Raw genomic sequence first — 13,939 nt, forward strand, 5'->3', positions numbered from 1 at the left:
AATGGACGAGATGGTTTGTATATGGATGTTGGGGAAGAAGCACGCCGATGTTTTGCAAGTTCACACACTTCACATTAAAACTCAGGAGACATTTTATTTGAACAGATAGACGGAAACAAACGCTTTAGATATTGAAAATTTGGGTGACCCATCCTAGAATGCCATAATAAAATTTCATTATCTCTAGAAATAGATGCAGAATCACAAATTACAGTATTACATTGTTCACTCAAGTCTACCTCCTCAAAGTAGTAGAGTCCCTCATACGCTTTAGCAGTGCCAATCGTCTTCCTCGATGATAGGTCCTGAAAAACACAATGAGATGAAACAAATTTAGCAGAACAATTGGAGTTTTTTGTTAACTGGCTAATGGATAACAAGTTGCAAGATAACTTGGGAACATGTATGACAGATTTTAAGGTTACGGAGTCAGATATGCGAATACTTCCTTTATCGGCAACTGGTGAGAGTGAACCATCTGCAATTTTGACTCTCAGGTTTCCACTATATGGCGAATAGGATGAAAACAATTGATAAGAACTAGTCATATGATCAGATGCACCCGAGTTAATTATCCATGGTGTTTTGTGACAGGATATAGTATTTAAGGGTGATAAATAATTACCTCGGTGAGCTAGAGAACCAGTGGAAGACTGACCCAATGTTTGAATGGAGGTAATCATTTTATATAGTTGATCCAACTGTTCAGGGCTGAATGCACTACTTGGATTGATATTATTGTTTTTTTCACCTTGTAATTTTCCAGTTGAACTGTCAGTGGTAGCCTGATACCCGCGATTTTTTTGATAATGTCTCGGTTTCCAATCTGCAGGCTTTCCATGAATTTCCCAGTAGGTTTCTTTTGAATGACTTGGCCTTCGACAGTGCTCACACCATAATTTGCCTTTTTGTGGTTTTTGTCCATATCCTCCCGGGCCTTTTGAAATTAGAGCCGAGACATCTGACCCACCTGAATTTAGGGCTGGTATTTCAGACCCAACACGATCCGGCTGTGGCTTCAGCATCACTTGTCTTCGGCTCTCCTCCCTCCTTACTTTAGCGAACACCTCTCGGGTTGATGGCAAGGTCTTCGGCCAAGAATTCGTCCTTGTACATCATCCAGATCTCGGTTGAGGCCGGCCAAGAACTCGAAGACCCGTTCATTTTCGAGTCATTTTTTGTATTGTGCGCTGTCGCCGGAGCATTCCCATTCTTCTTCGATGCTCAGGTTGAGCTCCTGCTAGAGATGGGTCATCTCCATGAAATACTCAGTCACGCCTCGCTCACCTTGCCTCATTTGCCACAACCGGGTCTTGATCTAAAAAATCTGCGAGAAACTTTCGACGTTGGAATACGTCTCACGAACTGCGTCCCATACGTCCTTCGCCGTTGGTAAGAACAAGTAGATTTTCCCGATTGAAGGTTGCATTGAGTTGACGAGCCAAGCGATGACCATGGAGTTTTCGGACCTCCATTTTTGCAAGGCTACAACTTCGGTGGAGTCGGTTTCCTCCGTTCGGCGGTAAGATAACCTAACCTCCCTTTCCCTTCGATTACCAATTTTATGGATTGAGCCCACTCACGGAAATTTTTTCGTTTAATTTTTCCACTGCGAGTGAAAAAGTTAGGTTGTCTAGCCCATTCAAACCTTCAACGGATGTGATCTCTGAATCCCCGTCGATATTTTCAGTAGGGGTCAACCCTCTACTGTTGACGGTGCCGTTGGTGATAACGCTGGCCATAGTTAGTTAAAGTTGACAAACCCTAGCTCTGATACCATGTTGGCTGAATTCAAAATTCTATTCAACTCTGCATACCTTAACATTATGTACATCCCAATCTTATAATACAATCACCTATTTTAATAAGAAAATAATCCCCCTACAGAATAATATATAATCTCCTACATTTACACACTTTCCTAATTTACCCATTATATACAAAATACTCGGGATTTTAACACCTTGTTACTTGCGGTCTTCCGTTCCTCCTAAATTTTGGGTTGAAGCTTTAGCTACAGCAATATATTTGATTAATAGGTTGCCTTCTAAAGTGCTAAATTTTGACTCTCCATACTATTGTATGCATAAACAGCACCCTAGCTTTCTTGATTTGCACACTTTTGGTAGTGTCTGTTTTGTGCATCTACCTCCGCATCAACGTCACAAACTCTCTGCGAAATCTGTGAAATGTGCCTTTATGGATATAACTTATCTCAAAAGGGATTTGTGTGCTATGATGCTTCCTCCAATAAATTTTATATATCTCGTAATGTCGTTTTCTTTGAGCATCAATGTTTCTTTCCTAGTTCTCTTACATCATCTCCTGCAGTTTCTGTTCTTCCTCGCTTTGGTGATTTGATATGCCCTCCAGATTGCTTCAAGCCTGGTTTTGTGTATGAACGCCGTCGGCCAACTCTACCCCTTCCTGAGACTGATCTGCCACTTGATCCTGATCCCGTTTTGCATCCTCCTCGACGATCTGGCCGTGCTTCTCATCCACCGGATAGGTATGGTTTCCCTCATACCTCCTTCACGGGTACCTTATCAACTGTGTTAATTCCTAATTCCTACTCACAAGCTGATAAACATTAGTGTTGGAGAAAGGCTATGTAGGAAGAACTTCAAGCTCTTCAAGAAAATTGGACTTGGGACATGGTACCTTGTCCTTCTCATATAATCTTCACTATCAGGTCACTTAGTGGCTTTGGGTCTCTTTTTTGTTTTCAGTTTTTTATTAGACTTTGGTGCTGCCTTGGAGTGTTGACGCTCTCTTGTTGGTGCAACAAACAGAGTTTTGGAGGACCAAGAAAGGGCTGGCCCTACGGAGGTGTGCTATCTTTATCTTTTTTTTGGACATTGTGGATCGAAAGGAGCGCTAGGATTTTTCATGGCAAAGCAACTTCCCCTTGTCTTTTATGCAGACAATGTTGTTTTCCTTGCTTCCTTTTTGATGAACTCTTTTGTTTCGTTTTTTTCCCTGGGGCGTAACACTTTGCAGTTTCTTTTTTGATGAGTACACCTTTATTTTTATGCAAAAATTCAATATGTTTGGGATGAAAATCTGGGTTCTGATCAGCTTTGGCTCATGTCTATTTGAAATTTTCATCATCCTATTTCGTTTTTATTTTTTATTTTTTCATTTTTTCTGTCATACAGATTTTTTTATTTGTTCTTTGGCTCTTATTTGTTTTTATGTTTATGCTTTCTTTTGTTTCCATTTGTTTTCAATTCTTTTCTGGTTCATGTTTATTATCTGTTTGCTGTCAGATTCTAAATTTCTATCTAGTTTGGCAGTCCCAAACTTGGCATCTGAATCTAGATTATTTTTCTGTTCTAGGTCTGAAAATTATTGTACATCTTATAGGATAATGTCTTCAGCATTAGGGAGATTTATTGCTAGTGGCACAAGAAAGTTTGCTTTTGAGTCTTAAGATGATCATTCTCCTCTTTGGGCATATGTGGCTGTAGTAGAGAAGGGAAAAAAGAGGGGGGGGGGGGGGTGTGTTAAAAAAGCTTGTTATGTAATTTATTAGAAGGCATTAGGTAGTGCGTATGAATGAGTATTTATTAGAAATAAGAAGAATTGTTAAGGAGGCTTGGCAAAGACTAAGGCCAAAACAGGTGCCTTTACTCATTAGCTAAATTCCAATGATATCTAGAAATGATGGTGTTCTTGAACTAAACAAAGGAGGACTGGAGGAGGTGCTTTGTGAAAGGCCTTCAACTTTTAAACTGGGGAGCATCTAAAATGTGAAAATGCTAGGATGTTTTACTCAGCTGGTTTATGCTTCCAGTTTGCTAGTAATCCTTATTATGTTAGTTCTTATTCCTCTGTCGTAGATAACACAATTAGTATTTTATCACCTCTTGGTTATAATGCTTTTAGAACTACCAATTGAGGGGGCATGGAATGAGAAGGGATTAACCAACCATGGTAACATGAAAAATGAGGTTTGTTATTGATTATTATTATTATTTTTTTATGATTTCAAATTATTATAAAGTTTGAACGACATTGATAAATGTACTTGCATGTTTAGTGTTAGCAAATTGTGAAGAGTTGCATTGAATTATATAAAATTGTGGTTTGTATATGGAAGCTTGTCTCAAATTATATAGGTGATGATCAAGTTGAACTAGTCTACTTAATGTTTTGAAAGGCACAATTGAGGTTCACCTTAAGCATGCCTAAAGTCTTAAATAGCAAAGTCTATAAAGGCGAGCACAGCTTACACATTTGTGCAAAATGTGTGTTTTTTCTGATTTTAGGTGTCTTATGTATTGGTCGTTTTGAATTTTAAGTTAGATTGGGTTGGTAAATTAGGGTATTTTAAATCTAGTTAGATGTTTATATTAGGCTTGTTTTAGTGGCTAGGCTAGGCTAGGCTAAGAATGCGTAGCCCACATTTTGTGTAACAAACAAATTGGATTGAATAGGCTAGTATGGGAGCCTTAGCCCTCTCATCTGGGATAAGGTCTCATCTCCCCACCATCCCCCTCCCCATAAAAACCTGCTTTGTGATGCTCTCCTAGCTACCCCATCATCACCGGCAACAGGGCTCCGCACCAGAGGCTTATTTAGCCTCCAAGCTAATATCCACTTCCTCAAGGACATTGAGCTCCTTGCTCATGCCACCAGATATGCCACCCTCGGCATCGCCGAGGATGCCGTTGGCAAGGCCTTCTCAATTTGCTCAGCTGGAAGCCCTAGCTTTTAATCTACTTAGCTGGAGCCTGTTGCCCTACGATTGCTAGAAGTAGCGCTCTCTTTGCTGTTGGTGAGGTCAATATGCAGTATGAACCATGTAGAAGTGGCGGCAAAGCTCATTGTCTTCAGGCTCTGGCCTTGCTAAACATCGATGAAATGCACAGGGTAATTCCAAAGGCATGAAGAAAACTAGATGCTCGAGCTTCATGACTAGTTCCTCCGTTGTGTGATGATTGGAAAATCACAATTTTCACCAGATTTGTGCATCTCCAGTGTCGATGGATTCTTCACATTGGAATAATTTTTTAATAGAAAAAAAATTTAAATCACAAGGGTGTTTTGGACTTTTTAATAATTTGTCTATCCTATAGGTGTTGCAATTCAAACATGGGTCAGGATGATATCCATAGCCAGTCCAGTTCAATTTAGTATAGTCTAGTTCAATCCTATAAACCTTAGCCACCAAAACAAATGCACCCTAAAAGATTTTAGGAATGTTCTAATCTTAGTGAATCCCTAAACTCTTGAACCTAAACCTTTCCAAAACAATTGAGAGGCTGCATATTGAGGCATGGACACAGATTGAACTTTTTAGTGTTATGATTATTGCTTAATATGTTTACTTGAGTGAATTTAAGACCGTTGCTTGGATGATTATTGCTTATCATCTTGGGATGTTCATTTTTTTAGAATCCTCAACAAGGGAGAGGTTGATGATATGACCATTTTGTTAAAGTGCTGGAGTCTTTTGTTCCTCATGGCATGTGATTTAAGGATTTGGATCAGGGATTTTTCTGGTTCCTTTTCCAGGAAAGCTTTTCCCTCTTAATTGTTGAATTAAGCTCTTCTTTTCCCTTGAGCCACTTTATGGCTAAGGTTCCTTTTAAGGTTAGGGCTTTTATGTGGACTGTGGCTCTTAATAGGGATTAATACCAATGATTTCTTGTAGTTGAGGAGGCCTTGCAAGAGTATCTATCGGGATAGTATTATGCGTTTGGAGGTGAATGTGACTATTGATCACTTGTTTCTTCATTGTTTAGTGGCTCGGCAATTTGGGCATTTTTGTTCTCAGTTTTTTAGGAGACTTTGATATTGCCACAAACTACTTATGCTTTATTAATCTCCACTCTTTGTAAGTTTCTCTCTTTTTTATTAATGAATTTCTTTTTCTATATATAAATATTAACCAACAGTAATTTTCAAATTTTATTTCATATATATATTTTCAAATTTTGTATTTTTCAAAATATGTGTAATTTATTCATATATTTTTATATAAAAATAAAATTTGCAAAGGCTTATGCATTAATGCCTTCAGGCTTATACCTTTTAAAATGCTTGACCTTATGCCTTCACATTTTAAAACAGTTAAAGTGTCATTTGGTTCGCGGGATCAAAAGTATTCCCACATAATAGATATTTCTAGGAGTCTCATTCCCAGGACTAGAATGCCAGCCACATGGGTGTATATTTGTTTGGTTCTCTTCCCAGGAATGTACGCAGGATGGCCATGTTAGTGTTTAGTTAACATGGGAATTTAAAAAAGATTACCATTAAATCCTTGACATGTGTATATGTACAATATATGAAGAATAATATATTTTTCAAAACAAAAACTTTTGAGAATGTGCACTAAATTAAATCCATGTCATACGAATTTCAATCCTCATAAATAAAAAAAATCCAACATAATAATTTTATCATTGGAATAATGAGTTATTATAACATAATTATAACCTTATTACTTTCATATTTTTTTTTTAAATAATGACAGTTAACATAAATATAATAATTGGTGTAGTAGTAATATATTATAGAGGGCATTGTCCGACATGCCAAAATAGTGGGCGCGATTTAGTCCCCAGATGGGATACCCATGGGAATGAGATTCCCATGAAACTTGCACAAGGAGGATTGTGGTATAGGATTCCCATGTTTTGTACGAATCTTTCATTCCTAGTGAATGTAAGATTTTCTCCAACATCTGATTTTGTCCCCAAAACAGATGTGGGAATGGGATCTTGGAAAGATAATAGGAGAAAAAAACTATGATAAATTAATAAAGAAACTACATATACTTATCATAAGCTGAGGCGTGGCAGGACCACTGCCCTTAAAGCTGATTTCGCACCTACAAAGAGTGTATTTCAGTGCAAATAGTCACTGCATGCACGACCTCCAGGATTCACTCTGTTGGCTTGGTTTTGTATGTACTAATGAATGCTAGAGCTATAGGAGCTGAGTGTCTGATTACCCAACAAAGTCAAAAGAGAAGTGAAAGGAAAAAGGAGAGGAGAGTGTTACACGTTGTTTGGCCTGGAGCACACCTTTTAGAGACATAATCGAAATAACTACTAGTTGTAATAAATATGCAAAATAAATAACCATGAACTTAATATTCAAATTAACAATAACAAAACTGAAAATTTAAAAACCATGTATTTAATTAAAATGAAATAACAGCGTCTATTCAATCCCTCATAATTATGGCACATATAAATTATTATTATTATTATTATAAATTTGAAACTGTCCAATACCAACGGAGGATGCCTTGGACATCACGTTCTCATGATGGTGAAAGATGCAGTGAGCCGAATGGCCCTTGAGTGTTACTTTCAGTTGCTGTTTGATATGGTTGCTGAAAGCTTACTTCACTATTCTTGAGTCCCTTGGACAATTTAGATGTGTGCACAAATCATGGCTAAATCATATTACTACCCTTCTTCCAGTGTCATTGTCCACCTTAAATATTTTTTATCATCAGTTTCAGAGCAATAGATATGCTGAATTGGTGTTCAAAGAATAGTTGGTGTTCAAAGTTGAGAGAGACAGTTTCCCACTCTCTTAGAAACTTATTTGAATTGGGTCTCTCTCTTGCTGTGTAAATTAAATATATAAAGCTAAAAAAAAAAAGTTTGTGCAAGAGGGAGGCAACTATGTGTGATAAGGTATTTCTTTGCCTTGACTTCATGCAGCATTCTCCTTTACTAATCTATTTTTATGTTTTGTCCAAATATTATTCTGTTTTGCTCCTCCAATGTGAGATATACTGTGAAGCTACGGGCACTTGAATTGGTTTGTTACATCATGTTATGTCACCCCCTCCAATTTTTTGATGAAATCCATCTTTGGTCCTATCCCACTAACTGTTAAGTATCCATGGAAAATTGTTAGGTTAGGCAAATTATCCATATCATATTTTTGGACAGAATCAAATTGGATTTTTGGTGGCTTTCATGCATGTGGTGATTCATTTCACCCAATCTACCAATTCTACTGCCGCAATTGAATGATTTGATTGTCTAACACATGGCGCTATTGCAGTTGCCTTGGACTCACCTAGAATGGCTTCCTATGAAAATAGTTTTTGGACAATCTTGTTTTTGCACTTGTGCACCAAGTAAAAAAATATGCTTAAATCATATGGCCTTTGAATGGCACCCAACTTCTAAGTCACAACACTCCTTATTTACAATTATATCTTCTATTCATTCAAAGCAAAATGGCACCCAACTTTTAAGTCACAACACTCCTTATTTACAGTTATATCTTCTACTCATTCAAAGCAATAGATTTGATCTAATCGATATGTGGGTATTTTTTGCTTCGAAAAATGCTACTTGGATATTGTTTATGTTAGGTTCAATTTAGTCCTATCTAAGGCTGGAACACCTTCTCGATTCCCTGGTTAGCCTATATCTACACTGGAGGGCCAAATCTGACATCACTTTTGTTTTTAGTTAGTATATTGTCTTGCCGTCATTGTGCTTTAGTTGCTTGTTACCAACAAATAGACTGAGCCTACCCTAGTACCCTCTGCTTCATAGGAGGGAAAAAAGAAGGAAGAGAAGGTTAGAGGATGGAAAGTTTTCTGATCTAGTGGTTAAACTGTGCAACTGCCTTCACTGTTGTGTATCACGATTGTTGAATAAAATAATTTTCCATCCCTTCACCCTCTCCTCATCTTTTACTAGACACAAAACACGTTTTGCTGCAAAGATGTTTATTTCATGTAGTCATTTGGTTTTGGCACTTAAGTTAGCTTTACTGTTTGACCATTGCCTAAGATGTCATGTGGATGTTAGATGTTTTGGCATCTGCTGCATGTTTCAGGACTTTCTTGTAATTTACATTCCCTGGAAACGATTAGTCTTAAATTTGGATCAGTAGAAGTAGTTTTCTTCTAATTTTTTTCTTTTATTATAAATTATAATTAAATCAATAGAGAAGTCAATGGATAGCTAATGCTGGCTTAGTGGCTGGCATGAATATATTCTATCTTTTAATTAGTACCCTTGGATTTATAGCGGCTGTTGTCACCTATTGAAAATTTTTTTAGGAGTCTAAGGATATGACCCCAGTTCTTCTATCGCAAAACTAATCATACAATTGTTAGAAGATATGTTTAGAGGATTATAATTTTAAATAGAGGTTAGTGGCTGCACCACTGGATAATGAATTTTGGGGGTCCTGATAGTGTTATACACCATTACTGCTGTGGGAACAGTAATCTGCCACATCTCCTGCTACTGACCACATCCTGTACTTTGGGCCGGCATCCCCTTGATGCCTTTTCAATAAATCATCCTTTACTGATTAAAAAAAAATTGTAGGACTGAAGATCAAAACTTATTTTTCGAAACACCACTTCTCATATCCACTCATTTTCCTCTTGCAAATTAATCTCGATCAGCTATGTGAAACTGGTTTGGGAGGGGGGGATGGGTTTATATGTAACATAGTTTTCAAATCGAGAATTAAATGGAATCATAAGATTTTATAATTTCCAAAATCAATTCTAAATGGCATACATATATAAATATACAAACAACAAGAAAAATAATAAAATACATTTAAATTATGATAATAATAAAATTATCATTTCATGTGTATGTTTTCCCTACATGAATGAAAAGTAGGAGAATGTGTTAGGAAATATTAATAATAAGGGAAGGGAGAATCAAGAAAAAAATAATAAAAATTGAACTTTTGGTGTTTATAAACAATTAAAAAAAAAATAAAATTTCATGCATATTCTTTCTTGGATTGAGAAGGGAAAAAATTATTAACCTAAGAAAAATGAAAATAATTGAACAAATTACTAAAAAACTAACTTATGAATCCTAACAACACAACGAAACATGAGTACCACTCCCTTCTTCTCAATGGCAGAACACTATACTCCTTCTAGAGCAAAGAATGGCTGTGTGAAGGCAATGTAAGACCTAAAGTTCTATTTTATCCTCTTTTTAAGCACAAACTGACGTAGACAAGGAATAGAAGGTAATCATCTAAACATAAAAGCAATAAAAAGAAAACAATGTTTGCTTTGCGGTTTTAATCTAATTGGGTTTGTTAGGATATGATAGGTCAAGAATTGTGTGAATTGATAGATTCAAATCGATTTGATTGTGTTGAATTGAGTAAAATGGAAGACCCTACCCCAATGATAGGGTTTTCCCTCTATTTATAAATATATGTCAAGTACATACCAGTGACCAAAATACCCTTACTAACTCACACTTACCAACATAACAATTATGTTGGTAAAGGCGACTTGTGACTTTGGGGACCCCAAGGTCACGGGTTCGATTCCCCCTTGAGGCATTACGCCGGTGAATTATTAGGGATACGTTAATGGGCGGGCGGCTTTCATCCCCCTAGGTTTGCTCAAGTTTCTCCCGAACAAAGTGGCAATCTCTTCAATGTGTTTTGTTCGCTCATGGAAGACCAGGTTGGAGGCAATATGAATAGCAACTTGGTTGTCATACATCAACTCCATAGGTAAAAAATGTGGGAAAACCTAGTTGTTCCAATGTATTCTTCAACCAAATAAGTTCACATGTAGTGTGAGTAATGACCCTATACTTTGATTTAGCACTTGACCTAGCTACCACAGTTTGTTTCTTACTCATCCAAGAAACCAAATTACCCCCAACAGAGATACAATATGTGGTTGTAGATATTCTATCAGAAGGTGACCTAGCCCAGTATGCATCAGTATATCCCTGAACACAAGTGTGATCTTGATCTTGATATAAGAAACCTCTTCCAGTTGCACCTTTGAGATATCTCAAGATGCAAATTACTGCATTCTGGTGACTTCTTTTCGAAGAATCAAGAAACTAACTCACAACCCTTGTTGCAGAAGACATATTCGATCGAGTGACTATGAGATAATTCAACTATCCAACAAGTCTCCATTACCGTCCTGGGTTAGGCAACAAATCACCTATATCTGGCACAAACTTACTATTAGGGTCCTGGGTGTATCAATAGGCTTGGATCCTAACAGTCTAGTCTCATCTAGAAGATCAAGAACATACTTTCTCTTTGACAAAACAGTTCCCATATGGGATCTCGATACTTTTATATCTAAGAAGTACTTAATAGTCCCAAATATTTGGTTTGAAATGTAGCTTGCAAGAAATGTTGTAGGCCTTGGATGCCTTGATCATCATCGTTGGTAATAACAATATCATCTACATACAAAATAAGGAGAATCCTGTTGCATGGAGTATGACAATAGAATACAAAGTGATCTAATGCACACTATTGGAGACCAAACTCAATTACTACAATAGTAAAGCGACCGACCCATGCTTTGGGGGATTGGTTTAAACCATGTAATAATTTCGAGCTGACACACTTAGGTTGACTTTCCTTGAGCAACAAACCCAGGTGGTGGCTCCATATCGACCTCCTTATGAAGATCACTGTGTAAGGAAGCATTCTTCACATCTAATTGATGTAGAGGCCAGTGACAAGTTTTGGCTAAGGAGATGAACAAAAAACATACTAAGGCAAGTTTGGCCACTGGAGAGATTGTGTTTGAATGATCTAAACCGTACACTTGAGTATATCCCTTAGCAACGATGTGGGTCTTTAACTAAATTACAGAACCATTTGGATTGACTTTGACATTGTACGCCCAATGACAACCAATTATAGACTTATCGGGAGGAAGAGGTACCAAATCCTAAGTATCGTTATTCATTATCATATAGTGCATACATTTTTTCAACCATTGTACTCCACCTAGAATGGGATAGGGCTTCAAAAATAGATTTTGGAAGAGCAATAGAAGATAGAAATCTAACAAAACAGTAATATGAGGGTGACAAGAAATCATAGAAAAAAAAATTGGAGATTTGATGTTGGGCACAAGTGCTCTTACCTTTCCGAACAGCTATAGGAGGATCAACATTTTGGGTAGTAGGATCCTCTGACGAGGGGACTTGACAAGCAGAAGTAGAAGTTGGAGGAGGCTCTCCTCCCTTGAGAATCGCTGTGTGTTTACCTGCAAATTGGGATGATCTAACTCATTATTAAGGCTTAGTACTTGAGTAGGATGAAGATATCACAATGTTTTTATTTATGTCAAAAGTGTAGACCATATATGTTTATTATTTATGTCAAAAGTGTAGACCATATATGTTTAAGTATTATGGATGCTCTCTCTCTCTCTCTCCTGTCTGCATCATAAAAGCTGTTATTTGTCAGATTTTAATTTTTTGCATTTTGTTTATGGTGAGCTACCACATTGATTTCCACCATTCTTATAGTACTATTCCCAGCATATGCAAGCTGTGAACATCCCACAACTGGAACAAAGCTACTTCGAATTTCTCTATCCTTTTTTGTGAGCATTCTGCAGTCATGGCTGCAACTAAGACTCGGAGCAGCAGCTTCTCCCGCAACGTATCAGCTGTACCCTCATTTCAGAACCCTGGACTCAAGTCTGGACCCAGTGGCACCATCTTTTTATCATCCGGGATACCTGATCTGGACAGTAATCCTCTACAACCTTCCATGTATTGAAATTAGTTATGACATATATGTTGGAAACAACTGAAACAAGTAATATGCTTTTTATTTTTTAAAATTTAAATTTCCTGGATAATTTATTTCTCAATAAATTTTCTTTTCTCAACACCCCCCCCAACTGGTTGAGTTGTAGAGATTTTAGGTGGTGGATTTCCTCTGGGAAGCCTAGTGATGGTAATGGAAGATGCAGAAGCACCTCATCATATGCTTTTGTTGAGGAATTTTATGTCTCAAGGACTGGTTCATAACCAGCCCCTTCTCTATTCTAGCCCCTCCACGGACCCCAGAGCTTTTCTGGGTACTTTGCCAAGTCCGGTATTGTCTAAAGACGATAAATCCCATTATCATGATCCAGAACAGGTGTTTTTTTCCCCCTTCTCTCTTTTATATGTTCACTTATCTTTTTCTCTAGATTGGTTGAAACATTAATATATTGTGATGGAAATAGTATATTTCATCAATTTGCAGGAGAAGGGGTTGAGGATTGCTTGGCAGTATAAAAAGTATTTTGGTGAATATCAGCAGAATCTTGATAGTCATAGGGGTAAGCTTGTTTAGAATTGTTTTCTTCTCCCTTTCCAGTTCATATTATTGCATGAATTTTGATCTAACTGGGGTAAAGAAACCTGATTGTGCCTTTTGAATTCATTGCGTTTGTGTGAATTTTCATTGGGGAAATAGAAGGCTGCATTTAGGGGATTAAGTGCACTGTTCTAGTTTCTGAATTTCTGTCTTTTGACTGTTTTCTAAATTGTTACTTCATGGGCATTTATGATTTATTTGCTGGGAAAGGTTCCATTCTCTAAAATTTCTAGTATTGCTCTTCTTACAAGTGGGTTGACATGAAAAATCTAATAATGTTATGCTTTGGACAGAGAGCTGCATTTAGAAGGCTCCTAGTACCCTAAGACTCCAAAATGTATTTGTTAAATATTAAAATACAAGATTAAGGGATTGCTGTACAATAGCATTGAAATCTGTTTAAATGCCTTGAGCCTTACAAGCAAGTTGGCTTATTGACTATTGAGCCTCCCCATCACTGATTAGATTATGCTTGATCCCTGGTTCTTCTCATCTTTAAATTCCCACTCACATGGGGTGCAGCTCCATTGGTAATGGGAAAAAGCAAATAGGTCCTCTATGATCACAAGCTTGGCTTTGAGATTTTTATTTTTATTGTTTTTTCTTTTGATAAGCAGAGAACTGCATTGAAGGAAGAGAAGGAATAAAAGCAAGAAAATGGAAAAAGAAAAAAGAAAAGGTCAGGGAGAACAAGATATCCTTCCGTTACAATAGAAGAGCAACAACAACAATAACAACAAAACCAAGCCTTAAGTCCCACTAGGTGGGGTCGGCTATATGAATCATTTTCCCCTAATTTATGCTATCATGGACCATT

The 13,939-nt window shown here is 37.1% G+C and overlaps 1 protein-coding gene across 12 annotated transcripts in view; it reads left to right on the forward strand.

Moving 5' to 3' along the window:
* The first annotated feature begins 2,017 nt into the window (after window positions 1-2,017).
* LOC131153740 (elongator complex protein 4) overlaps window positions 2,018-13,939 on the forward strand; it is a 36,380-nt gene continuing 24,458 nt past the window's right edge. Inside the window, exons 1-6 of one of the 12 annotated variants that reach the window (XM_058106197.1) lie at window positions 2,062-2,509; window positions 2,595-2,657; window positions 2,793-2,829; window positions 12,279-12,505; window positions 12,674-12,900; window positions 13,009-13,084. In XM_058106197.1, the coding sequence (XP_057962180.1) occupies window positions 12,373-12,505; window positions 12,674-12,900; window positions 13,009-13,084 (436 nt within the window). In that variant the 5' untranslated portion in view covers window positions 2,062-2,509; window positions 2,595-2,657; window positions 2,793-2,829; window positions 12,279-12,372. Of the gene's footprint in view, window positions 2,510-2,594; window positions 2,830-12,278; window positions 12,574-12,673; window positions 12,901-13,008; window positions 13,085-13,939 lie in introns of all 12 variants that reach the window. The other 11 variants (XM_058106228.1, XM_058106242.1, XM_058106225.1 and 8 more) reach the window with 11 other exon arrangements.

Source organism: Malania oleifera, chromosome 1 (assembly GCF_029873635.1).
Source record: "Malania oleifera isolate guangnan ecotype guangnan chromosome 1, ASM2987363v1, whole genome shotgun sequence".
Classification (NCBI taxonomy): domain Eukaryota; kingdom Viridiplantae; phylum Streptophyta; class Magnoliopsida; order Santalales; family Ximeniaceae; genus Malania; species Malania oleifera.